At 41.7% G+C, this 24,834-nt stretch overlaps 2 protein-coding genes and 1 non-coding gene across 3 annotated transcripts in view; 2 read left to right on the top strand and 1 right to left on the bottom strand.

Annotated features, from left to right (window-relative positions):
* Positions 1-2,679, bottom strand: part of PARG (poly(ADP-ribose) glycohydrolase) — a 70,973-nt gene extending 68,294 nt beyond the window's left edge. Inside the window, exon 1 of the mRNA XM_059821054.1 lies at positions 2,499-2,679. Coding sequence (XP_059677037.1) covers positions 2,499-2,679 — 181 coding nt within the window. The remainder of the gene's footprint in view (positions 1-2,498) is intronic.
* Positions 2,680-3,090: 411 nt separating this feature from the next.
* LOC104252450 (mitochondrial import inner membrane translocase subunit Tim23) lies at positions 3,091-21,722 on the top strand. The gene is made up of 7 exons (XM_059821567.1): positions 3,091-3,192; positions 3,778-3,836; positions 6,894-6,987; positions 7,227-7,311; positions 9,698-9,756; positions 12,029-12,139; positions 21,217-21,722. Exons 1-7 carry the CDS (start codon positions 3,096-3,098, stop codon positions 21,330-21,332), a joined length of 621 nt encoding a protein of 206 aa, XP_059677550.1. The 5' UTR covers positions 3,091-3,095; the 3' UTR covers positions 21,333-21,722.
* Positions 8,864-9,066, top strand: LOC132317575 (small nucleolar RNA SNORA74). The gene has a single exon (XR_009484110.1). It is a non-coding gene; the product is annotated as a small nucleolar RNA SNORA74 (small nucleolar RNA).
* Positions 21,723-24,834: the final 3,112 nt, after the last annotated feature.

Here is a 24,834-nt window from a genome sequence, read left to right as displayed (position 1 = left end):
CAACATTTTTTTTAATATGGTTAAAAACATACAGTGAATCTCTATATTAAAAAAAAGGCAACTTGAACTTTCCAGCTCTCATTATCACCTTTAATTACCACTACCATCACAGTGAGCCCTGAAAGACTTCTAATGAATTTTGGAATGAAGAGGCAACATGACATAGTTTAAAACAAACAAACAAACCCCTAAAAACTACGCATCTTAGAAGACCCAGCTGTGAACCTTATTTGTATGTAGCATACTGTGAAACATGAGGCTTAATATAAAGATTGTACACATTAGAGGTGACAAGTGCTGAGAAAAGGATTTTTTCTTCTCCCCTCCACCCATAAACAATTTCTAAAACCTTGTCAATGCTTGTTCCCCTAAACAGCAACAAAATGGGAAGGACACAACTTTTTCAGATTTACTACCAGCGACACAGCTCCAGTGAATGTGATCAGTCTTATCTCTGTGAAATTGCAGTCCAGACAAGCTTTCAATAGAACAGCAGCACATGAACTGATTATGTAGATACTCAGGGGGACAATAGGGAGAAAAAACTCAAAGCAGTTATTTCACAACTGGAAAATAATCTTCATTAGTATAAGAAGGTTTTTTTAGGTTTTTTTTGTTGTTGTTATTTAAAGGTAATTCTGAAAATCTGGCAACTAGCTTCAGCTCCCTTTGTTTCCATTTGCCAGGAGAAGTTATCTACCCACCACTGCTGACTGTGCAAGGTGTTTACTCACTGCTTTCAACTGGGTAAGTGAAATTTGTAGCTCCCCTATTGCAACAGTAGTTTTGTAGAACTCAAAAAAACAGTACAGCAGATCTGGCTATTCTGATTAATAGTCACTACGGAAAGACTCAGCATTTTACTGCAAATGGAGGTTGTGTAACTTGTAGCATAGATAGCTTAGGCCATAGTTAATTTAAGAGATATTGTTTCATAAAAGCTTTCCCTAACATTCAAGGCCTTGAACACTCTTCCACAGCTGGTTATCAAATATCCTTATCAAAAGTACAGAATTTCTAGAATGAAAAAGTAATCTCCAGAAAATGTTTAAATTATTTGAAGTTCTTCTGAAACAGCACAAACAATTGTGCGAAATTGCCATCATGTGACTAGGTCACCAGGGAGTAATACCAAGCTGTATGAAGATTACAAGCACGAGGATACCTGTGCCATACTCAGCCATTCAATTTTTCAACAAATGCTCAGCTTCACCCTGCTCAGACAAAAATAACAGCTTGATGAATTTTATGAACTAAAAGATTTTATTTCTAAAGACTCACTAAAACTGACATATATCAGTCATTCTGTTTCCCAAATTTCACCTTCTTATGTTTCAAGTGTTAACCCAAATTGCCTACAGGAAAGGGGAAAGAAGCAGCCAGAAAAAAACCTTGAAGAGACATGTTAAAACATGGGACAAATAAACCTCTTCAAAGGCAGCTGACTACTTCTTGAGGTATAAACTTGCATTAAGGAAAGAATACTTATTCATTAGCACAATAAATAGAAATGACAGCAGCAAAACAAAACAAAATGGCTTTGGTCTGAACTTTCACATCTGACTAGCGATTTAAGCCCCCTAACCAACATAACACACAATAGGTATTTTATTGTGCATTAAGATTTTGACACCATTAGCTCCAAATAAAAATAACCTAAGGAAGCCACGTGGTAACTTTTTCTACGCGGCTTTGTTACACATCAGGAGGAGCACCCCAGAGGACCAGCAGCGCTCCAGGCCTGCGGCCACATGCCCACATGGGTTCCGGTCACTACCCTTAGCTCTCCCGGCCGTGATCGGCCGGCACAACAGGCCGCTGAACGTCATTTCTCTTCCAGCCAGTATTTGTTCTCTTCCATACGAAACACACTACCTTTAGCAGCCCACACCTCGCTTGGATGGTTGCACTGTTACCGAAAGTTTGTAATGAATCAGGCACAAAGCCAGGATAGCGATCCTGTACCCAAAGCAGTCTCCAAAGGGAAGCAACACGCACTGCCCCACACCACCGGGCTCGCGTGCACAGGACACGCTGGCTCCGGGAAGCTAAATCAGAGACGATTCAAGCCCGACACTGAAGGCTACGTACACTGGCACAAGCGGCCTCTCGCCATTTAACGCTGCCCTCCTTTCAGCATCACGCGAACAGAAGCACAGCAGAGATGCAGTAAGCAGCAGAGAAGGGCACCGCAACTCGGCGGAGTCCCCAGCCCGGCCCGGCCGCATCCTCCCGCCAAGCCCCAGGCGCGGCCGCGGCTCCCGCGGGCCCGGGCGGCGGGGGCCGCCGAGCAGCGCTCCGGCGCGGCTTGGGCAAGTTCAGCGCTGCCCAGGCTTTGCAGGCAGAGCCGTCCCCGCCCCTGGCACCCCGAAACCGCCCAAGCCGCCGAAGGAGGCAAGGGGCCGGACCGCCGGCGAGCCCCCTTCCGCGCCCAGCCCCGGCGCTCGCCTGGCCGCTCCCCCTGCCCCGGCGAGGGCGCAGCCCCGGCCGGTACAAACCTTTGTTCCCCACGGCGGTGGCGGGGCTGCCGCCGCCGGAGCTGCTGCCCCCGGGCCCCTCCTGGCGGGGACCGAGCGGCGGCGGCGACGGCGGCCGCTCTCCCTGGGAGCCGCTGCCGGGGCTGGTGGTGCTTGGCCGGGCTCTCTTCCGAGGGGGGTCCCGCCCGCAGCCCGCACTCATCCTCAGCGGGCCCGCCTCCGCCCGCCCAGCCCGCCTCAGCCGCGCGGGCCCGCCAGCGGCCGCCCGGGCCAGGCGGCAGCCGCCCCCCGGGGACGGCGCGACGATGCAGCGGCGGCTCTGCCCCTCCGCATCCTCCGGCCCACAGCGCCGGGCTCGCCCCGCCGGCCACCCCCTCGGCGGGAGGCGCGGAAGGAGCGGCGGGGCCGGGGCCGAGCCGCGTCCAGCGAGAGGGGCCAGGGGCGTCCGCCAGTCGCAGCAAAATGGCTCCCCGCCCGCCTCACCCCTCTCACCATGGCGACCACGCTCCTCCCCCGCCGGCAGCGGGCGCGCGGGCCGGAAAGCAGGGCGGCGCGCGGCACGCTTTACGGCAGCGCGCGGAGGTCGTTGCTGCGGCGGGCGCGGGGCCCGGTGGCGCCATGGAGGGCGGCGGCAACTCCAAGGGCACGGGCCTCGGCGGCCTCTTCGGCGCCGGCGGGGTAGGGTACTCCCACGCCGACCTGGCGGGGGTACCATGTGAGTACCGGCGCGCAGGGGCGACCGGCGGCGCCTGTGGCGGCGCCTGCCCTCGGCCCAGGTGGCGGGGCTGGGCGGGGGGCAGGATCCGTTTCCCGTCAGCGGGGCAGGGCCGGGCGGCCCGTCCCTGCGGGCCCGAGGGTGCTGGCGCCGCTCTCGGAAGTCAGCGTGGCGCGGCCTGGGCGAAGGGCCGACCCGGCCGAGCGCGGCCCCCGAGGAGCTGGGGCTCTGCCGGCCGCCTCGGCCGCGGGAAGCCGGGCCACAGCGCTTCCTCCGGCTGCCCCTGCCGGGGGGCGATGGAGGGAGGAGGGCGGCAGCTTCGGCCACAGTCCGTCCGTCGGCGATGGCAGCGTGTTGCGACGGGCACTGGTTACAGAGACGTCGTGTCCATCCCATCCGTGCTGCTCCTGTAGCGCTTCCTGAACATAGGGGGTTGTCAGTCGGTGTCGTATTTTAATCAGTTCTGCAACGTGACGGCAGAATTTTCACTGCTTCCACGCACGAGGTCTGCCCCCTTTTAACTTACTGGATGTGAAATTGGTGCTAGGGAAATTTGTGTTAAAGTATTTATTTTTTTCTTTTCAGTAACTGGAATGAGTCCTTTGTCCCCGTACTTAAACTTGGACCCCAGGTATCTAGTACAGGTGAGAAGGCGGCTTGTTTTTATGTGTTGAACTCAGTTGTGTTGTTTGTATGGTCATATATGAAGACCTCAAAAATTCTGCAGTGCTGTGCAGTGTGTACTGAAGTCTTGAACTGGTGAACAGTGTTAATATAGAGGATAAGTAAGACTGCTGGGTCAACATAAGCCTGCCGCTATTGAAAAGTGGAGGTCTTCCTCCCTACTTTGAGGCATACAGCCCCAATACACAAGTTCTGGCATTATGTTCTGGCACCCTCCACTGAGCCCCTTCAATCAGCAAGAGCAGACAGAAACTCTCCACTCTTTTGAGGGATTAGCTTTCTGTACTGTGGTGAGTTCGATCAGTTTGCAGAGGTGTTCAGCCAAACCCCAGACCTGATACAGGCTTTGTCATCGTATGTTGTCACAGCAGCAAATTAAATGCCACTTTCCTTATATCATTTCCTGGCTGAAGGGAGACCATCGTGAAGTAGAGCTTTCTGTTTTGTTATACAGAATAATGTAGCTATCATACTTACAGAGCTTAATATTAGTTAACAATATTAGTTAACATAACATGATGGCCTGTAGGCCACCGTGAGGAAAATAAAATAATTTAAAATCCTATCATGTTTTCCTTTCTCAGCAATATTAACTATAGCTGAAAGGATTTAAGTTAATCCAATAAGGATGCATGTCTTAATTACTTTATTAATATTTTCTGTATATTAATATATATGGCTTATATTATCTGAGAACATTAAATTTTGCAGAAGTAGCACTGAAGGTCAACAGTTGTATAGTATCTCCTAATCTGTGTGCCTTTTGTTTCATGATACACTGCATCGCTGCTTCTCTCGTAAGTGGAAAGCTCTGAATGCAGTGCTGGGGGCTGTTTTTTATATTTCACTTTCACTAGAAGCTGTTGTAGTCAAGACTAGTATGTAACATTCCCATGATGGTAGAAAAAAGGGGATATGCCTCTGTTTGAAATGGATTCACTAGCATGATTATCTTGCCTGCTGTTGTTGAGTGGTCAAAAAAAGTGCTAAGTGATTTTTTTAGACCTCTCCCAAAAATACCCACTAAAGCTGTCTTGCTTAGTTAGTACCGTATATCTGGGAACATGTTGGTGTTAAAAATGGTATAACAGAGTTTTTGGAACAAAGTGTGTGTATACTAATAGTTTTTTTTTTAAAAAAAGCTTGCTTTTAAAGAAAAGAAGGTGTTGGCATTAGTGTCATTAAAAGAGTTCTAAAAATACCTATTGACGTAACACTAGAGGCTACAGTTTATGTTGTAACACTTCACTTCTCTTGATATTAAGCACTAGCAAGTACATTGAAATAAAAAGGAATTCCATTTAAATGTGGGAAATTTTTTTTTACTTGAACAAGTTGCCCACGCAAGCTGTGGGGTCTCCGTTTGTGGAGATGCACAAAACCTGGGTATGGCCCTGAGCAGCCAGCACTAGCTGCCCCTGCTTTGAGTACTGGGGTTGCACTAAACAGTTTCTGCAGGTCCCTTGCAACCTTAACCGTTCTAAGATTCTAAAAATTTGAGGAAAAATACAAAGCCAATATTTTAAAATACAAGAACTTAAATTACTAGCCTTAAAAATTGGTTGTCTGTGAAGGTGTGCGTGGAGGGGCGAGGGTCTCCTGTATTGAAATATCACCCTTTTGCTTTCAGAATGCAGAGAGAAAGTCCGCCTTATTGTTGAGAGTCTTACATTTTGTTCCTGGCCTTCCCGTAATAATGAATGCTACAGTGGTACTCATGACTTTAAAACCCACTTTCTTTGTTAGTCCATTAATGCAGTCACAAACAAATGTGTTTTCTGCAATGCTTTTGTTACCTTCAGCAGGTATCAGTTACAAAATAGCATGCCAGCCTTTGTCACAAACCTAGACCTTGGGCTTCCTAGGTTGTTGTCTCTATAGAAACGTAGATGTTACATACAGACAGTGATTGCTTCATCTTTACTTTTTGGACAGTAGTGAAAACTGTAAGAAACTGCTAACTAGTGTACACACTGAATTTCTCCAAATATCTAGTTACAGAGAAGATAGAAACCATATTATAAGTTCACTTTATTAATAAAGTAGTCACAATTTTAGAAGCTGTATATTTTTTCTGTATTACCATCCATGTTTAGTCTTAAGTATGGACTAAGAAAACCCCTTAAAATGCAATTACTTGAGCCTGCAGTTGTTACAGTCACATACCAGTTAAATGGGGGGTGAATAATACTATGACTGGAAAGCATACAAGCATAAAAAGAGATTTTACTGCTTTAGCAGTAACTTAATGTGCTTATCAACACATGTGCATCTTGTCAGTGTCTCATATTGAAAAAGTGCTTTGGCCCATCTTAATCCCTACACATGTGCTAGTTATCAGCCCATTTCTCTAGCTTTTTAGACCAGTCTGATTTACCAGAACACAAGCCTGTTCCCAGGGGAGAAAGTTGCACTAGTAAAAAACTACCAACCTCGCATATTTCGTGCTTGATCGTCACTAGTTTTGAATGTATTTCTTGCTTTTTTCTTGTCTTCAAAATAGGTCACAGTGCAAGGAAATACTTCTTTTGGTACAAAGGCAGTTTTTCCTTTAGTGTCAGAGTAGTGGGAAACCTTAATGCATTACTGCATCAGTATAGATTGCTTAGTGAGGAAACAGTGCTGCATAATCAGACAACAGGAAGGTTTTTAGAGGGCAGTGGGTCTTGTATTGCTCGCTGCAAGATCTAATAAATAATTAAGCAAATAGCCATTAAAAAACCACAAACCAACCAACAACCCATACAAGATAAGTTCCTTAGCTGCCTGATGTAATTTATAAAAAGTTAAAAATATAAATGGATAGCTTTTTTCTAAAGTCTTTTTTCATTCTTATTAAAGTATACACATAGTGTATTCCATCTCTGTGCTAGTAGACAACAGTTTTCCAGAAACACTGTTTGTACTTGTTTTTTCTCTAGTTCATTGTATGGATTAAAGAAAAAAAATAATATGGCCTACATTTTTAAGCAGGTACATTTGGAAAATAAAATGGTGTTTGTTTTGTTTTCCCACAGGATACAGATGAGTTTATCTTGCCCACAGGAGCCAACAAAACTCGAGGCAGATTTGAGCTGGCCTTTTTTACCATTGGAGGATGTTGTATGACAGGTAGGTGGTTGTGTTTTTCAGTTTTCCCTGTCCAGGTAACACCTATATGCCACAGTAATTGACATTATAAATGTCTTGTTTTGCAGTAGAGTCTTACTAAGCAGCTATTTGGCTTCATAAGCAGCTATTTGGCTTCAGTCTATATGCTGAAGTCTGTTCTCAGTATTTGTTTCTAGTATCGTTCTGTTTGTTCCTTTTTCTTCTTCTCAAAAAGTAACAACTGATATTATGCTAACTAGGGGCAGCATTTGGTGCGCTGAATGGTTTGCGACTTGGCTTGAAGGAGACGCAGAACATGGCGTGGTCAAAACCTAGAAATGTACAGTAAGTGTTTAATCTCAAACAAAAAAGTACACCTTAGTAACAGAGTTGTTTCTTCCAGCTTGTACAAAGATTAGATCTGAATATACTGCAAAAATAAATCTATTTTTGTGTTTTTAGAGGGAACAAATGAGAGTCAGTGTTTGTCTTCATCAAGTTAGGAAATGTTTTTAGTTATAATGATGTTCAGTTCAAGCTTTTTGCTTTTCATTTAGTGACAGTTGGTATGTCCTCTGACTTACCTTAAATATTTGAGAATAAATTACTACTTTGATATTTACTAGAAATCTACTTCAAAGTCAAAACAGTGGTTTTATATGTTGAAATATTCCCACAAGAAGCACAATTTGGTTTGAGCTATTTTTTGCTCTGACTTACCTGAGAGCGAGTTCTCTCTTCTTTCCCAAACTTTCCAAAACCAGGAAGAGATTAAAATGCAGAAGCTGGGCCTGCCGGGATTTGCATTAGGGATGACGTAGGTGCATGCTGCTGAGCAAGTGTTACGTGATGGAAGTTGTTCTGGATTACAGTGTCCGTGAACACCCATGGCATTCCCATGTTTTCACCTTACCTGATTGTTTCAAAGAACTCAGTAAAGAGAGAAACACGTTTTTTTTCCTGCAGTATGCTTCTCCTTCCAGAATTATTAGTAGTTTAGACATAACTATAAGAAAACTTCAGTGTGTGTGAAGGAGGCATAGGAAAGTAGAGGAGTGAAATAACTGGAGGAAACCATTTTCACTCTCCCAGAATACTTTGGGGAAAGGAAATTTTAGAGGAGGAATTTAATATTTCCTAGTACAGTTTATGCTGGCTCTGCTCCTTTAAAAATATTGTTTCTATATTCTTCATCCTTTTCTTTACCATCTCTAGAATTAAAGATAGAACTAAAGTATTTCCCACTATAATTATGACTCTTCCATAATGTTCTAGATGAACAGAAGTGAATTTTATGTATTCGGAATGAGCCGAGTCAGACCAAAACATGTTGCTAAGTGCAAACTTTGATGGGGCGAGCCCAGCAGGTGGCAGCCAGTGCACATGCTGCTGTTAGTCCTTGCCCTCCAAGGGAAAAGGCCTGTTGAAGGTCATCACCTTGAAACAGGCTATTAAGTTACATGTTTTCCTAATCAGATGCAGGGAAGAGACTTGCCTAGATAGATTTCCTTCAAATTTATCCTTAATGTACACAGATACTATTTTTTTATTAATTTGAATTTTGCTAGTAATCTCCTGTCTTCAAATATCTCATTGTATGTCATGGCTATTAAAATTATGAATTTTCTCATCAATTCAGAATTAATGTAAATGTAAAAAAGTGGGGGTGGGGGATTGTAATTAGGGGGAGATTGTCAATACCCTAGCCTCTCGGATTTTTTTCTCTTGTTTCAAAATGAAGTTTTCCATTATTGTTCGGTTCATTACCTAACCATATTCAGTAATGGCCTGTGTCTCCTAATGAAAATCATAAAAAAGGAAAAGTAGTGGAAAATGAACTCAAATCAGAAGGTACATAATGTGTGACACTTTCATTGCTTTAAATGATAAACTAAGTTCCAGTGGTAGTCAGCTGTCCAGAGCAGTACTGTCTCTGTGATAGTGTTACACTGCTGGGAGATAAAGATCAGTCATTTCTTTTGGCTGCTGTTGTCACCATTCTGGAGACAGCTGATGTCAAAAAGAAGTGGCATTGTGCTTCCCTGAGAGTGCACTAAAGATTTGCTTTCCCTCTTTAGTGCTAGTCTGGAAGCATACATACAGAAATACTCCAGGTACTTTAGCTTTTCTTGGGTGCTAAGTTTGACAAATGGTAGTGCAAAAGATTGCCTCTTTTCTTCCTGACTTGCTTTGGTTCAGACTTCCTTTTAATACCCACCCCTTTTGTTCAAGGATCACCATGCTCCCTGGCATGTGGTCCCTGTGTTGCTTACACCTTCTAGAAAAGCACTCTAGCTTTCTTGGAGCTCTTTTACCCAGTTAAGTCAGCATAAGTGCATCAGTCATACTCAGTAGCTACATGTAGTCACCGTGTCAGGAACACCTATCAACTAGAGTTAGAAAGTCATTTGAAGGGAAGACATTGGATTCTTGGTAAGGTGCAAGTTTGACGTGAAAAGAGAGAGGGATTTGCTTAAGACTTGACAGGACTAAATGTTTGCCTTCAGTATTGCATGTATTACTTTTCATAGTATGCGTGCTAGAGGAGATTATGGATTACCAAACTATGTGCTTTTCCTTACTGTTTTGTTTTGAAGGGCTTTTAGTTCATTATTCCAGTTTTATTAATCAAATGTATAGTGTAAACACATTACGCCTACTATCATAAACACTGTCTCAACGTAAACACAGAGAACTAAAGGATTAATACCTTTTTTTAACTCCTTTATAGAATTCTAAATATGGTGACAAGGCAAGGAGCGTTATGGGCTAACACTTTGGGATCTCTGGGTAAGTAAACTCGTTATTTTGTAAGAAAAACAGTTTAAAGATGTCACTGTTTGATGGGAAAGTGTATTCTCTAAATTTTCATTATGAAATCCATCAGGAAAAACTGCAGGGTTTTTTCTTTGGGACATGAGGGCATTTCAGTAGACACTGAAAAGGAAATTAAAGGCTAAAATAGGATTTGACGCATAAGTAGCCAAAAGCCTATAATTAAACCCCAAAATTTTTCGTATATTACAAACAAGAACTCGAGCTATAACTGAAATAGGAATAACTGAAAATTACAGGTAATGCTTACTTGTTAATAAAGGTTTGGGCAGGGGAGAGGGGAATACAATCACATCAGTTGCCTCAGAAAGACAACTGCAGATGATTTCATAAAAGTCAGTGGAATAACTAACGCCCTAGATAAGACAAGCTCTTTGACTTCTTCCCCCCCAATCTTAAAAGAGCAAAGGTTGCTCAGTTACTTTGAAGGGAGAAATCCAAAACTGATGAGATTATTTTGAAAAAGATGAATGATGGAACTCATTGCCCCACAGAGTGGTAATAGAAGAGAAATTATCAGTACTTAAAACAGCGATTATGTCATGTTATAACCCAGTCTACTTATATTTGAATTTTGAAAAATGCATCAAAGCATAGGCTAAGTTGCATTTATTACGTTTTGTTTCAGTTTTATTTCTGAAGAGTAGATTAGCTTGCTGTTTAACTCAGACATCAGCTTTTGAGGCATAATATAGAAGCCATGGTTAAAGATGGGATTCTGAACTGCAGTGAGAATGGCACTTTTCCTAAGAGATGCATATTGCATAGCAAGTTTTATGGTGGGATGTTTTTTTTCTTCTTTTTTTATGTGTTTTTTTTCCCTTATTTTCTATTCCAAATTTAATCAAAACATGCCTGAAAACCGAGATGCAGGTACACTGCAGTTCAAGGTTCCAGGTTAAGTGACACATTAACATGTTTTTTCAGCTGTGTTTGAAGAAAGATTACTCAAGAAAATGTTTGTGCATTCCAGTAACAAATTGTTATTTTTCTCATAAAATATGGCCTCCCAAGTCACAAGAGTTAAGCAGAACTTGGTATTTTGGGATTTGGTATAGCTCTGCCTTGTCCTAGCTACCAGAGAAGTGCCTTCCAAGGAGCTGAAGTATTTTTACATCTTAGTTCACTTGTGCAGCATTTCTGTACCTCCAAGATTCCTTCTGTTACTACTGACAATTTTTGTCATTCTGTTCCTGAACAGACATAGCAATACCTGTGTTAAACTATTTTAAAAAATGGTGTTGAATTCAGCTCTTCCTTCCCCTTATTGTTAATACTACATGCTACAAAGACAAGGTAAAATACTGTTGCCTGTGCTGAATGGAGAAAGGTGCTGCTGTTCAACTTGTCAACATTAATACAGTTGCTTATGAAGGATTTACATTTTTTAGCAGAAGTAAAGATTTCAAATTCTTGGAGGACAAGGGATGAATTAAAGTGGCACGGTGTCTTTATCACTTTAAAATGATGACATACTCCACTGTTCTTTGTCAGCATGAAATATGATTATATCGTGAGGGGTGAGGATGGGGGTGCCTTCTCCCTTCAGTCAAAATGCATAGATTATATATGCATCCATACTAAAAGCCCATGCATTTCGCTTTCTAATCCTTTGCGGGACAGTCCCCAAAGTTCTCCCAAAGCAAAAGGCCCTTTGGGGACAAAGTTCTCATATGCAGGCAGAAATGAAGCAGCTCTAAGTGTCAAATCTCAAGCAATCTAATTGTCATCTATAAGGGAAGTGTAGCCCATTGTACTCCAGCCCTTGGTAACATGATCTGAATGCTGCCCTTAACTTGCATTTCATTGTGGTCACACATGGGTAAAAATTTTCTCTGCTACCTAGAAAGTGTTGTTGAGTTTAGTTTCATGCCATCCACAGAAGACAGTATAAAGCCTACCATTAAACCCTCAGAAGTTTTTTAAACAAATTTGAACTAGCAAAATGGGCTTAAACTTCAGTCATTGTTTTATATCACGTATTTATCATGTCTTGAGGCAGTACTAGATGTCATGAAGAATGCTACTTTATAACCAGACTATAGCTAGAGAAAGAAAAAAAATATCTGTAAACTAGAAATAGGTCTGGAAAAAACCACCAAAGACAGGATTTGACAGAGGATTCCCCCCTTTAAATAAACAGAAAATCTGTGCTTCAGAAGGATAGTTGCACTGAGCCTGAATGGGACTTTTAACTTCCAACTTTTAATATGCTTTTCTTTGCCAGCTCTACTTTACAGTGCGTTTGGAGTCATCATTGAAAAAACGCGAGGTGCAGAAGATGACCTGAACACCATAGCTGCTGGAACCTTGACAGGAATGCTATACAAAAGCACTGGTAGAGTAGCAAAATGTTTCTAGTTTTCCTCTTCTTGTGCTTTATCCTAGTTATTAGGATTCTCATTACTTTTACTAAGTACTGTCCTGCTCTGAAAATTGGCAGTGTAAAAATGGTACACTAGAAACGTAGAATTACAATGTAGGTTTTTCACAGTCCAGGTACTATCACATGAATCACTTGTAATAATTTTGATGCAGTCAAGCTGCGTTCTATGTATTCCTCCCCCTGCCCACCCCCTTTCACTGTGGAAGGTACTTCCCATTTGCCTGCATCCACTCATGGACTTGAGAAACTATTGTTTTTATTCCTACTATACCTGAAAAACATGGCTGAAAATGAGCTGGGTATGTATTTTATACAATCTAACTCTAAATCTGAGTAAACATTTGAGTGTTCATTCAGTGTTTAACAGACATAATTTGGTTCTCATGATTATTGTTAGTCCTGTGCAAGTTGGAAAGAATCCAATTTAATTCAGCTGGATTTTTTTTTTAATGCAAGTTTTCCTTAAGTATTTTTAACTGTGTGAAAAACAATGTATGGGTTAGGGGATATTGAACTAATAGGTCTCAATTATCTGCTAGATGTAATGCAGTTAAGTGTCTTTTTTCAACTAATTGGAATTATTTTTTTTAACGCCAAAAAGGAAAAAGCTTAAATTGATGCTGTCTACTTCTGAGGATAAGCAACAGTAACTAGAAATATTAAAATGATATTACCTTCTTTAAGCATAAATGAAACAGTGGTATTCATCCAGTACAACCCTAAATAGAGTGTAAGGCAAAACTACTTTCAAATGAGGGTTAATAAAAAATTCAGTCTCGAGAAAGTGAAAATCAGGAATTCAAATTTAACATGGATCCTTTTTTTTTCCTTAAAAGATTTTGGTAAACCAGTTTTACAAATTCATGTCATTAAAGTATGCAGAAAAAAACTGATACATTTATAAAGTCATTACTTAGCTGTTTGTGAAACTGTTGTCTTGTGGTAGGACTCTAGTCTTTACATAGTGGTCAAAACCAACAAACAATGTTATTTGAGAACAGCATGGATTTAAGGTTAGTTTGCTGATATGTACTGAATTGTTTGCAGAAGAGAGGGTCTGAACTTCATCAGCAAAATGCCTGTTAATATATATTCCAAGCTCAAAATTGGAGGGATCATTTTTTTTTAGAGGACTGCTGGGTACTGCAGATTGACATTACCACAGGAAAAAAGTATAAATTTTAAGTACCTCGATAAAGGTTTGGCTCTATGATTCACCTGTATCTTACTCAGGAGATAATTCTAGGAATTAATCTATGTACTTTTGCATATCTAACTGAGCCTCAGGATCTTAGAAGTGTTCCTAAAGGCCGGCTTTATATATGGGGCAACACAGTTTGAGAAGTCTTATTTTCCTTTTGGCCTAGACTAATTGAAACCAGAAATAATTAGCTTGAGCAGCCTTCATAAATACTAGCTTGTGCACTTAACCTTGCAAGAGCACATAGCTCTCTTGTAATCAACTACTTATTTGGGATTTCATGGGTGATAAGCCAGATTGCCAACAACAGCTGGATAGGGTAGCAGTGTAGAAGTCTAACATTTGCTGTAGGAGGTTATCATTAAGAAGTAGGACTGCCATCTTACACTCCAGCAGAAGCTTCCCCCTTACGTTTCAGAAGTATAGAGCTGGCATTATGTGTAATCTCTTTTCTTGGCACAGTGTAACCATGGATAACTACTCCAGTCACATGCACAGTCATCTGACACTACAAAAAATTTTCTTACCAGAGAGCACAGTGGGATTTTTGTTTTGTAACATAAGATCTACTGAGGTAATAGTAGCACTGATAAAGGTGAATGTAGTGAATAAGTCTGTATTGATTACAGTATTGTATTTCAAGTATGTGTTGTCCATATGAACTGTAGTGCACAGAAACTCAAAAGAAATACATTTTTCACCATATGCAGGAAATTTGAGTGGCACAGTAGACCTTAGAGGTCAAGGATTAGTTCTGGCAGTGAAAAAGATGATATTCACATCTGTTTGAAGAATTTAATTCCAATCTTATTTTCCTTTTTTCCTTTCATGCTCTGTCCTTCTTGCTGCTTCTCCCATGCCTCCTCTCCTGTCACCTTATGCTAGAATGCCCTTCCTAATTCTGTATGGTAAAGCTTCCCTCTAAGTTATGCCTTTGCCCACCATCCATATGTATTTACCTAAAACAATCTTGAATATTTAAACCATATGCAAATATCAGTTCACATCTGTGACTTCTATCAAGATTGTAATTGTTTCCTGTGTTACATGGAATGCCATGTTGTGTTGGCATTAAAAAAGGAAAATTTGAAAGCTGTCAGGGACATTTCTGTTATAAATCCCCATATTTCAGAGTGTGCTGGAAACTCCCACAAACACGCCATCTCAAATCAAGGCTGTTCTGTAATCCACAAAGGGTGGATTACTGGAGGCAGTGCTGTTCAAACACTCAGATTTTCCACTTCCATCATTCCTGTTTTGTAAAGAGATCAGGAACGTATTTAAGAAGAAACTGTATAAAATATGGCAGGTTTTTTTTATTATGACTTTCTGGTTCATGTTTAAACATAGCACTGATGGAAGAATCGTATCAGCAACCCTGCTGCACTGAAAAATACTCTTGGGTACACTACAAAGCCTAGACTGAATTTCTGAAACCAATGATTAAGCCTTTGCTGAGGGGGATGAGTGGAAAGGAAAAAAATAGCAGAAAGACTTTTTGAAGGTGAGATTTGTTGCCCCAAATTTGTCCCATTTTTCACAGTTTGTCCTTGTAGAGGTGTTAATTATTACCAAAATGCCAGCAGTCAAACAAAAAAGGCTTTCCAAAATACCCATGTTCTAAAACCATTAGACTACGAGCAGTTTTGTGCAAGGCTACTTAACACAAAGCTTGTGTGCGAGACGATTAAAAAAGTCTGCAAGCAAGGACTGTGAAAGTTCAGCCCTCCTCTGTTCACTGGAAGTGGCATTAGTCACTGAAAGTTCCCCATTGCAAGTGACTAAAGCACTTAAGTCCCCAAGACCTCTGATGGTCCTCCTTGGAGCAAGTCAGATACTGTTAACTTGACATTAGAAACCAGGAGTTAGCTGGAATCCATCATGGCATGCTGTATGGCTTAGGTTAACAGATGTTGAATTGAGTTTGAAAGTAAAACTAATTTGAGGAACTTTAAAACAGCACACTAGTCAATCCCTTTGACCAAAGTGATCTCTAGTTTTCACATTTGTTTGAAATGAAATTTAATACTATGATTACTTACTAGATTTTAGCCCAAATGTAGCAATGTGAGGAGTACAGTATTGACTTGTTACACTAGACTTGCTACTTCATTGAAGCTGAGTTTCAAGCTCACAACTTAAACTGAATGTTCTGGGTAGAAGTTGAGTGATGGATGAAAGAAAACCCTTTGTGTTCCTTTGCCAGTGGCATATGTAGTAGAAATGTTGTTGCAATTTAGTTGATCCTGTTTGAGTTTTGCTACAAGGGAGTCTGATATCCTAAGTCCATGAGGATGGCTTTTCCATTTAATAAGGTACTATTCTGTGTTCTTCAATGTCAAGCAAAGGCAGAAATTAAAATGTGTTATGCCAAGTTTTTTCTGATAAGTGTTACTAAGCACAAATACTAACATATCTTAAAACAAACATTTAGCACTCTTGCACGCATTTTCAACCTCTTTTCTAAAATCAAGCCTCTTTAGTTTGTTTTCTCATAATTGTATTAGTTTCTGAAAGCAGCAAAAATCAAAAAGATGATTGTCACTGTGCACTATGTCACTATTATTGCCTCTCACCATGAAAATGCACGTGGTTCCACTCATCATGTCACAAAGGTACAGCTGGCTGAGGATCTTACACTCCCTTGTCAAGCATGCAGGATTGATCACTCAGGAAAAAGATGCTGAGCTAGGTGGGACTTTGGTCTGACCCAGTGTGACAGCCATTAATTTCTCATGGAAATTCCTGACAGAGACTTCAGTAAGCAAAAAATGTTAAATAACCTTTACCTCATCTGAGGGTTACTCAAGTTGTAGATGTTCTTTTTCTTAGATAATTTTTTTTCCCTCTTGAGGTTAGGGAAAATGGGAACAAAAATAAAGTAATGCTTTGGACAAACTAAGTTATTTTGTTTACTGTACTCCTGTGCAGAAGGAAGCCAATACTAGATAGAGCGTCTCATGCCTTTTGCACAATAGATGTTACATAATTTGGTATAAAATGGTGTGCCTCTGAAGAGAAGGGAATTGCATCCTAGCAGTAGCTGAAGGGAGTAGTTGTCATTTGAAGACCTCGGAACACAACACTGAAAACTCAATACGTTATGAATTAATTAAGAAGGGCTAAATCTTTTATTGCTAGCAGTAAAGTCTAGCCAGAGCTAAAGATCAGTTTTGTGATGTTCAGTGGGTAGGAGTTCAGGGCAGTTGTGTTAGCTAACTACTTCTTGAGCTGTATAAGCCTCTTCCCTTTGGGCTCAATCTGTGTTTTTCTTTGGGCCAGACAGGGTGGTTTTTTTTCTTGTTTCTGTTTGGTGGGGAGAGGGAAAGGGGAGCTTTTTGCAGACTGCTGCAGGTATGGCCCTGGGATATATTGCTCTTCTCCAAATAATGCAGAAAATTAAGTCAAGTATTTCCTTCTGAACTTTGAAGTTCAGAGCTGTCAGGCATTTTAGAAATCAAGAACTTCTGATAAAACCTGCTTTTAACATAACAGGTCTATAGGACTATTAATCAAATGGTGTTTAGTGAAAGGATTTTGTTCGGGTCTGAAATAAGACAGACATAAGAGCAAACTACAAGCAGGTGCTGCAGGTAATAGCTTGTTGAGACTTTGTTACTTGAGGACTAATGTCTAAGAATATGCGTGGCCACTGAAAGCAGTGCTGCCTTCAGCCCAACTCTGCTAAGCAGAAACAGTGAACTGAGTTCTCGGTGGTACAGGGATTTGCAGTGTTCTTGCTGCCATTTACAGTAGCTGAAGTAGTCTCCTGTCAGTCATATGCTGCTGCTTTCACTCAGTGAGAAAACAGGGAATTTTTATAATGTTTGCAAAGTAATTTCAACAGCTTTAATACTTCTAAACTTGTAAATTACATTATAAATTCTTACTGTTTTTCTAATTTAACCTTCACACCACAGTAACTATAGGAAATTTTCCCTGTTGCAAGCTTTGTTGTTTCTGTATTTTAACCACAATGCTGTCTTAGCTGCAACAGTATGGAAGTGGAACGTGCTTTTCTGGAATTTATCCTGTTTCCAAAAATAAGTTTATCAGTTTCCTCAATAATTTCTGTACCCACAGACTTTGCCCACGCTTACAAGATTTCATAAAGTGACCCCTGTGGAGCAGCAGGAAGAAACTGTTTGAATTTCTTATTGATAATAGGACCACCCAGAGATGTTCAAACAAGTGTCTGCCTGGTAGTTCAGAGGGTCTAGTTAGCTACCACTGTGCTTGAATTTGGAGCAAAACTGAGGTTGCCTTGTACATTTGAAAAGTCAAGCCCTTTAAACCATTTTAAAATATTTTGTTCCTGGAAGCCTTAAAGGAAGAGAAACTGTTTGCATTTTGAACATCTGAGAGAGAGAGATTGGAAGACAAAACTAATTACAACTTAACTATTACACTTCTTTTGTTTGGCGTAAATATGTGGGTCTGGATTTTCAGTTAAGGTATTTCGGATGTTTGCTGTTGGGTGGTTCTTGCTTTAAACATGCCAGGAACTATCCCAGGGTAGCGGAGAAACACATTCTGAAAATAGAGACAATAGGGTCCTAAATTGAAGATTTTGCCCTCGTGTTATGCAATATAGATAATGGTTTTACCTACTATGAGTCAAATTCAGTGTTAAGAGTGGATCATGCCATGAAGCAATGCAAAGCTGTGCTATTAGAGTGCTGTGTGTCATTGCATAGTGTACTCTGAAACCTATTTTAAATGCATAGAAGAGGGACGATACTGTATGGTGAAAGGATGCAGCAGCTAGAGCCAGAGAATTCTCATTTAGAGAGCATCAGAAGTATCCTTGGAAACCCATAGCAGCTTCTCAACTATTGTGCAAGTTGCCAGATCTCAAAATACCTGCTTTCAGAAATGTCTGTCAGCTGGAACTTCAAGTTATCTTACTCAGACATGCAAGATTAGAGGCTTACGACCATGTTTCTAGCAGGGTTTGTCAAGGCGGACCTGGTATCAGAGGCTTGCAGAGAGTGATTGCAGAGGAGGGGTGTGAACATGTTTTATCATGCAAACACAGCTGGGATGGGAGTGGAGAATTTTTGAGGTTTTTTTTAAACAGGTAGTCTTCTCAGAGGGCTTAACATTTCCTGCCCAGCAACTGGGCTGCATTCTACAGTGCATTACTGTTTGAAGTCTGCCACAGACCTGGAGGTATTTACTCAAATGCAAATCTAACCAGTTAGGGAAAAGAAAGTTTTTTCTTTCCCTTTTTTTTGTAATTACTGTGGATAGTTCAGAAACCAGGTGCAACTGTTACAAAAAAAATTACTGGTAAAATTATGTAGCAGAAGTATATAGAACCTGGTAAGAAATGTTTCTTGCATGTTTTCTTCTTGAATTTTTTCAAACTCACTCAGTAATGCACCTATACCAACTGCACAAGTTCCTGTTCATGAAACAGACTTCCACTGAAAATCTTCAGCAAAGTCCCTGAGGTATCTGCAAGACCTACAGACTGCTTTAGGCCCTGTGGTTGACACTTTGTAAGTGGATTCAGAGCTGCCATCCTCACCTGGCTGACCTCAGCACATGAGAATATTAACATTTTTTGTGTTAGGAGCAGCGTTCCTTAGCAGTACTGTGTCTTGAGTCTGCATGGATGCTAGAAGTAGCTCAGCTATCCAAATTAAAGAAGATACCTTTCTTGTACAGTCCCGACTTCACAGAATCTGGAACCACACTTGATCAGCTTTCAACTTACCTTTCCTCCATAGGAAAAATAGGATTTCACAGGGAAAGGAGAGGAATTGAACCCAGGGGCTGAGGGAAGAGTCTACGGGAATAGTCATAGCTCTGTACTGCGTTGCGTTCTATGAGAATGTTCCACATTTTGTGCATTTCCCTGTACACCAGAATGGTTAGGAGCCCTCTCTGGGGGTTTCTTCTGTGAGCAATTGCTTCCTAATATGAACAGCAGAAAATCAGGCTCTCTAATGTTTTATTAATTTTTCCCAGAAGTTACGAGGAGTTAGTATTTTTACAGATTATCTCAAATATTTGTTTTGCACAAAGTGTCCTTTAAATTTCACCTGTGGCTTTTTGCAAAAAGCTGCTTGCACATGGTTAGTTCTGTGTACTCAGCTGCAACGCCTTCCCGTGAAAAGCTTTTTGTGCAACATATTCAGGATAAATTATCAGAAATAGAAGTCTACATTTGCGTTCCTAAATCCAGATTTAGGCACGTAGGTGCATAAACAGTATGGCTTTCCTTAGAGCTGTTGAGTTCTCAACAGTTAGGGCAGTGAACTCAGTTAGGCTTATATCCCAAAAAACTCTCAAATTGTCACAGCTAGTCTGGCAATAAAATTTCTAGAAACTATGGCTAGACGTGATCTCTGGAACAAAGTCCAACTTCTGCTATCACTTCTGCAGCTTCTTGGTTTCATTACATGCCTGGGCAATGTGAGTAGGTTTAACAACTCCAATGAAATCCATTTAATCTTGCGGCACAAGTAATGCAGTCTCGGTCTAGCTGATGCCAACAGCTTCTTGCCTCACTACAAGCTTAAATGCAATTCTGTGAGACAATTTTATGACCCATAATGGAAAAAAAAATCAGCAATTACTGAGATAAATTTCTTCTCAAGTTTGAGCAACCTGAATTCCACTGTCAGTTTTACCTATAAAGCAGGGCAGGTGTTATCTAGCTGTAAGCAGAAACTGGCCTTGTTCTATATACTGTATACATTATCTAACTTGCTTCGATTGGGATTGATAAACGTTGCAGAATCAAACTCAGTGTAAGTTCTCCTAGTGTTAAAGGTCATACTCTCAGGTGTTCCTGCGTGTTTCTAGTGTATTCTGGGAGCTTTACCAAGGTGCTTTCTACTACACTGAGGAATAGAATCATTTTGCTGCCTAGTAAAAGCAACAGAAGTCTCTACTTCTGCCCCTGTACGCTACAACCCTCCCATGGGTGGAGTGGGGTTGTGATGCCATCTGACTCCCAGCTCCAGCCAGGTGCGCTGGCTGCTGGTAGTAGCCAAACATGCCCTGTATTTTTACCTTCACATCTTGCAGAAGCTTCAAGTCTTGATTGAGCAGTAGAAATAAAATATTAAAAAAATATTTTTTAATAGCCTGTGTGAGTCAGTTTTTGCCATTGCAAGATGATAATTTTGAATATTAAGAATAGTAAGAATAAAGAAAGTTGTTCAATGTATGCCCTAGTAAATTCTTGCCAGTTGATCCCTTTCATCTACTTTTTGATTTTTTTCAAAAGGTTTTAAAATTCCAAAGACACAAAAGCTGTGTTAAGTGCTGCATGATGTCCCTCGTGAATCTTTGGCACCCAACGTCACATCCACATCAGCTGCTGTTGTGTTCACTTATTTCCCTCCTGCCCTTTCTCCTTCCCTGCAAACCTAGTTACCATAACTGACAAACATTATTATTATTCCTCATCTGAAATCCTAAATGGAGGAGTTCTTAAAACAGGAAGAGATCATATCTATCTATAAACACCTGTGTTGAGGAAAGATGGAACAGATAAAGTAGGACTTGGGAAAAGCCATCTTTGCTTTGAGTGTTCTGTAGTAGTTACTCAGGCAGCAGTGCTAACAGTTTGAGAGGAAGTCATACAGGTAGAATTAGTGTCAGGATCAGGAATGACCTTTCTTGAGTCTGGCAGCAGATTTGAGGGGAGGGTAGAATTAGCACAGGTACACTTTTTGGAAAGTTATTCAAAAAAGAAAAACTGTGTTTCATTAAGATGTCTCTGGATTTGAACAGCTTCTTGGAAGTTGCTGTAGCTGACTGTTTCCTCAGATGTAACTTTAATGGGTTTTAATGTGCTTTTCTTTTTCAGGTGGAGCGCGTGGGATAGCACGAGGTGGTATTGCAGGTCTGACACTTACTGGCCTCTACGCTCTGTATAACAACTGGGAGCACATGAAAGGCTCCATAGCCCGGCAGTCCCTCTGAGCAGGGCAGCCAGCGCTGGAAGGAGGACACGCTTGCATAGTCACCAATCAAATCAGTTGCGAGATCTGTCTGGTGCCCCTTCCTATTTTATTTACAATTCGTGTGAAACCGAAGGAATCTATGCTGGGAGGAACCTCTTGACATCATGTAGCTGGACTGGCCCTTTCCTTCCTGCCAGCCAGTCGCTGGAGAGGCAGCAATACTCGTTGGACCTGCAAGTGAGCGAAGTGGCCACCAAGATAGAGTCTCCTTGACACGCTCACCAGCTAGCCCTGGGCCAGAGCTACGAGGCATGCTCAAGTCCCATAGCTGTACCTGCTGCGCTACCAGGTTTGTTTGGTTGCGTGTACTACAACGATAGCACTGCGTAATAAAGTCTGTGTCTATAGAGCTATTCACTGCAGTCTTTCAACGTGTATCACCCGGCCAGCCAGCGCCTGGGCAGCTGGAGCCTTAAGCAGCAACTGGCACAGGGCAAGGCTTCTTATTTCTGACAGCACAGGATAAGCTGTAAAAGGGACATCATTAATAAAAAGGGTGGTACTTACGCAATACCATTTCTATGCTTTGCTGTTCCTACTACTGATAAGACAAGAATGTGCTGCATCCAGTGACTTTTATTTACAGTTTTGTTTTGAAGGGCTGATGTGATAAAATCCTGGGGAAGTTAGTGGGTGAGGGGAAGTGAACTAACAGGCTGATTGTCTCCTGATGTGAGGTGATGGTGAGGCATACTAGGGCTTGACTCCACTCTTGTATTTGCTCTAATAAATAAGGAACTGGTTGCTTTTGGATGAGGTATAGTTGCTGTTGCAGACCAGCTGCCAGTGGATTGATTATCAAAACACCGGGGTGCTCCAGGATCTCAGAACTTATTTAGCCAACAGTTAGAAACGAAGCAGTATAAATACTCCTCTCATTGCTTATTACAGGATTTTTAGTTAGTGATAAGCTTTTTCCCCCAAGTAATGTTTGTAGGTTATTGACAGAATGAAGACACACGATGAACCTACACCTTCTCCAGTGGTAAAAGTAAACCACGTACCAAGCATTGTTTGCAGATAAATTAAACAGTAAGTTGTGAACTAGCTCAATAATTAGAGTTATTGTATGACAGCTCATTCCTTCAATTTTTAAATAATTAAACAGGTCAATAATTAAAGAGGTCTGAGACAGCATGAAGGCAGGGCAAGGGAAAAACAAGAAACTTACTGCTCAGTAGACAACTTCATGCAAAATAAGAGTTTGAGTTCTCCCTACTGAAACAGCTCTTGAGAACTACATTGCACCCGACAAAATAAAAACAAAAAAAGCTGCAGAGGGAAGGTGGTAGCTCTTACCTTCATTCAAGAAGAAATGCAGCTTTGCTAAGAAGTCTCTTTAGGAGGAGATGACTACCGAGACTAGCTTTTTATAGAGCAAGTGCTCTAGCTAACGAGCCTTCACAGTTGAACTCAATTAGCTTTGCTTGGATACCAGGTCAAAGCAGATGCTTTATGCCAGCACTTAACTGAATGTAGCATAAAGGAAAGAAAACAGGCCTTTTCTCACCCGCTTGGTAAATGCTGTTTCTTGTTAAGCCTTATGTTCGTTCCACTGTCTTTTAGTGGGCTGTGTATTACTGTTGTGGTGTCTGAGCTGGACATTCTAGCGTGTGTTTTTTGAGGGCTCTACTGCCAAAGAAATTGTCCCCTACTCGCAGGCTGCAGAAGGGTGATGCAGGCACCAGCTGTGCAGTGCTGTCACGTGGGACATCAGGAAAACGCGTGCGCTTTCTTCCTGAGCTTTTTCTCTCCCCATTGGCATCAGTGCATTCTTCCTCACCCACGTTTCTTGGTCACAATTAATAGGACTTAGACTCCTGCACACTTGACAGTGCTGGATGAAGGATTGATAGCCGCTTTGGGGGCTGATGGTGGACGAGGGTGGCTTTTTAAGTGTCAGGAACTTTGCAATGTATCTTTTAGGTTTTCTAGAGACTTTTTCAGGGCTGAAATACGACCCAGGAGCTCTCTGCCCCAGCTGAGGTGAGAAAGCTGTGAAGCTTAACAAATGTCTGTCTTCCTTTAGGTGCACTGGAGATAATGTAGGAACAAGCTTTTGTAAGTTCAAAGTTGCCACAACCTTAAGGCTAGGCTGACTCTTGAGACAACTTAGCATGTTATCTGGTCTGCAATAACCTCAAATTTCCTGGAACTGTTTGCCTCAGGGGCAAAGCTGAGTGCATTTTTCTGAAATAGCTGTGCTCCTAGGGCTGTTAAAAGCTTTGGTTCATAACCTGTTTGTATATGGAGTGATCCATAGCTTGAGCTATGAAATACAACCAGCATGGAGGCAGCAGCGAGGGAGGTGAATTGTATGGAATACAGAGAACATCTTTCTGATGTTCTGTGTCAAGACTTACTGTGTTCACAGTTTAATGGTGAACAATCAGTATAAAATTGCTGCTTAAAGCTGTGACCAAAAGTATATCTGAGCTCAGTAGGAATAAAAGGAAGTAAAATCAAGTTGCAAACAGGATTTGGCAAGCAAGCTATAGTCCTCCCATGCAGTATTACGTAAATGTGAGCACAGAAGACCTTGGCCATCTTGAAGAGCGGTGTTTTATCCTCTTGCAGTGCCAGTCATGGCATCTGGTTTTGCTGATAGATCTGAGACAGCTTTCCATGCTGCAGCAGCAAGTGAGGGAGTTTGAGACAACAGGTATGACAGCTTTTTGAATCTTGTAAAGCTGCTTTTGAGTAGTCTTTGGAACAGAGAAAGGCAAGCCACTTTCACCATTCCCTCTCAGCAGGTGACTTCTCTTACAGTTGGGGGAAGTTGTTGAAAAGTCACTAGTCATGTGGTAGGAATCTCCAGCTTCCTCCATGAAGCAGAAGCTGCTTTTGAAAACAGGAGGGAGATGTATGTTAGGGCAGAAAAATGATCCAGTGTTCATAGCCTGTGTTTCCTCTGGCCTAATCTGGGACTGGAAATGGAGGAGGAAAATCCTTTTTTATGCTTGAACAGAAGGTTACCCCTGTGCTTAATAAATTCTAGCTAGGAACTTGGTATGTTTTAAGTGGAGCTTTGTGTACTCTGTGAGTGTTGGCCTGTGCTGTTGAATGCCAGGCAACTGCAGGGACACCAAAGAGGACTACAGCCTTTTTTTGGTACTTTTCACAGCATCATTAATACTGGTCTTGTGTTCCCCTTGGGTGTCTCTTCCCACTCTGTCAGCTGCCCTCTCTCCCTGTCCTGAGCGCCACTGCCTGACGTGCACCACAGCACGTTTGAGTCCGAGTCGTGGAGCGCTCCAGTCCCGCAGGAGCCCTGTGAGCAGCCCTGCTCCGGGTGAGTGCTTGCAAGGGAAGAACGCCTCTGCTGCCACTCGCGCCCTCCTGCTCCTTTGTTTACCAGACTCTGCAGCAGTGTTGACTCACACTTTTGCCAAGGTTTCCACCGGGCTCCCAGTGGGGAGTCTAATAGAGGAGATAGCAGTTTGCTTTCTTGACTCAGTTAG

This window comes from Gavia stellata, chromosome 9 (genome assembly GCF_030936135.1).
Source record: "Gavia stellata isolate bGavSte3 chromosome 9, bGavSte3.hap2, whole genome shotgun sequence".
NCBI lineage: Eukaryota > Metazoa > Chordata > Aves > Gaviiformes > Gaviidae > Gavia > Gavia stellata.
This window is presented reverse-complemented; position numbering and strand designations above follow the sequence as displayed.

Coding starts and splice junctions, on each gene's coding strand:
- LOC104252450 (XM_059821567.1), top strand. CDS start 3,096: ATGGAGGGCGGCGGCAACTCCAAGGGCACGGGCCTCGGCGGCCTCTTC. Junction 7,312..9,697: donor TCAAAACCTAGAAATGTACA/GTAAGTGTTTAA, acceptor ACTCCTTTATAG/AATTCTAAATATGGTGACAA. Junction 12,140..21,216: donor AATGCTATACAAAAGCACTG/GTAGAGTAGCAA, acceptor TTTCTTTTTCAG/GTGGAGCGCGTGGGATAGCA.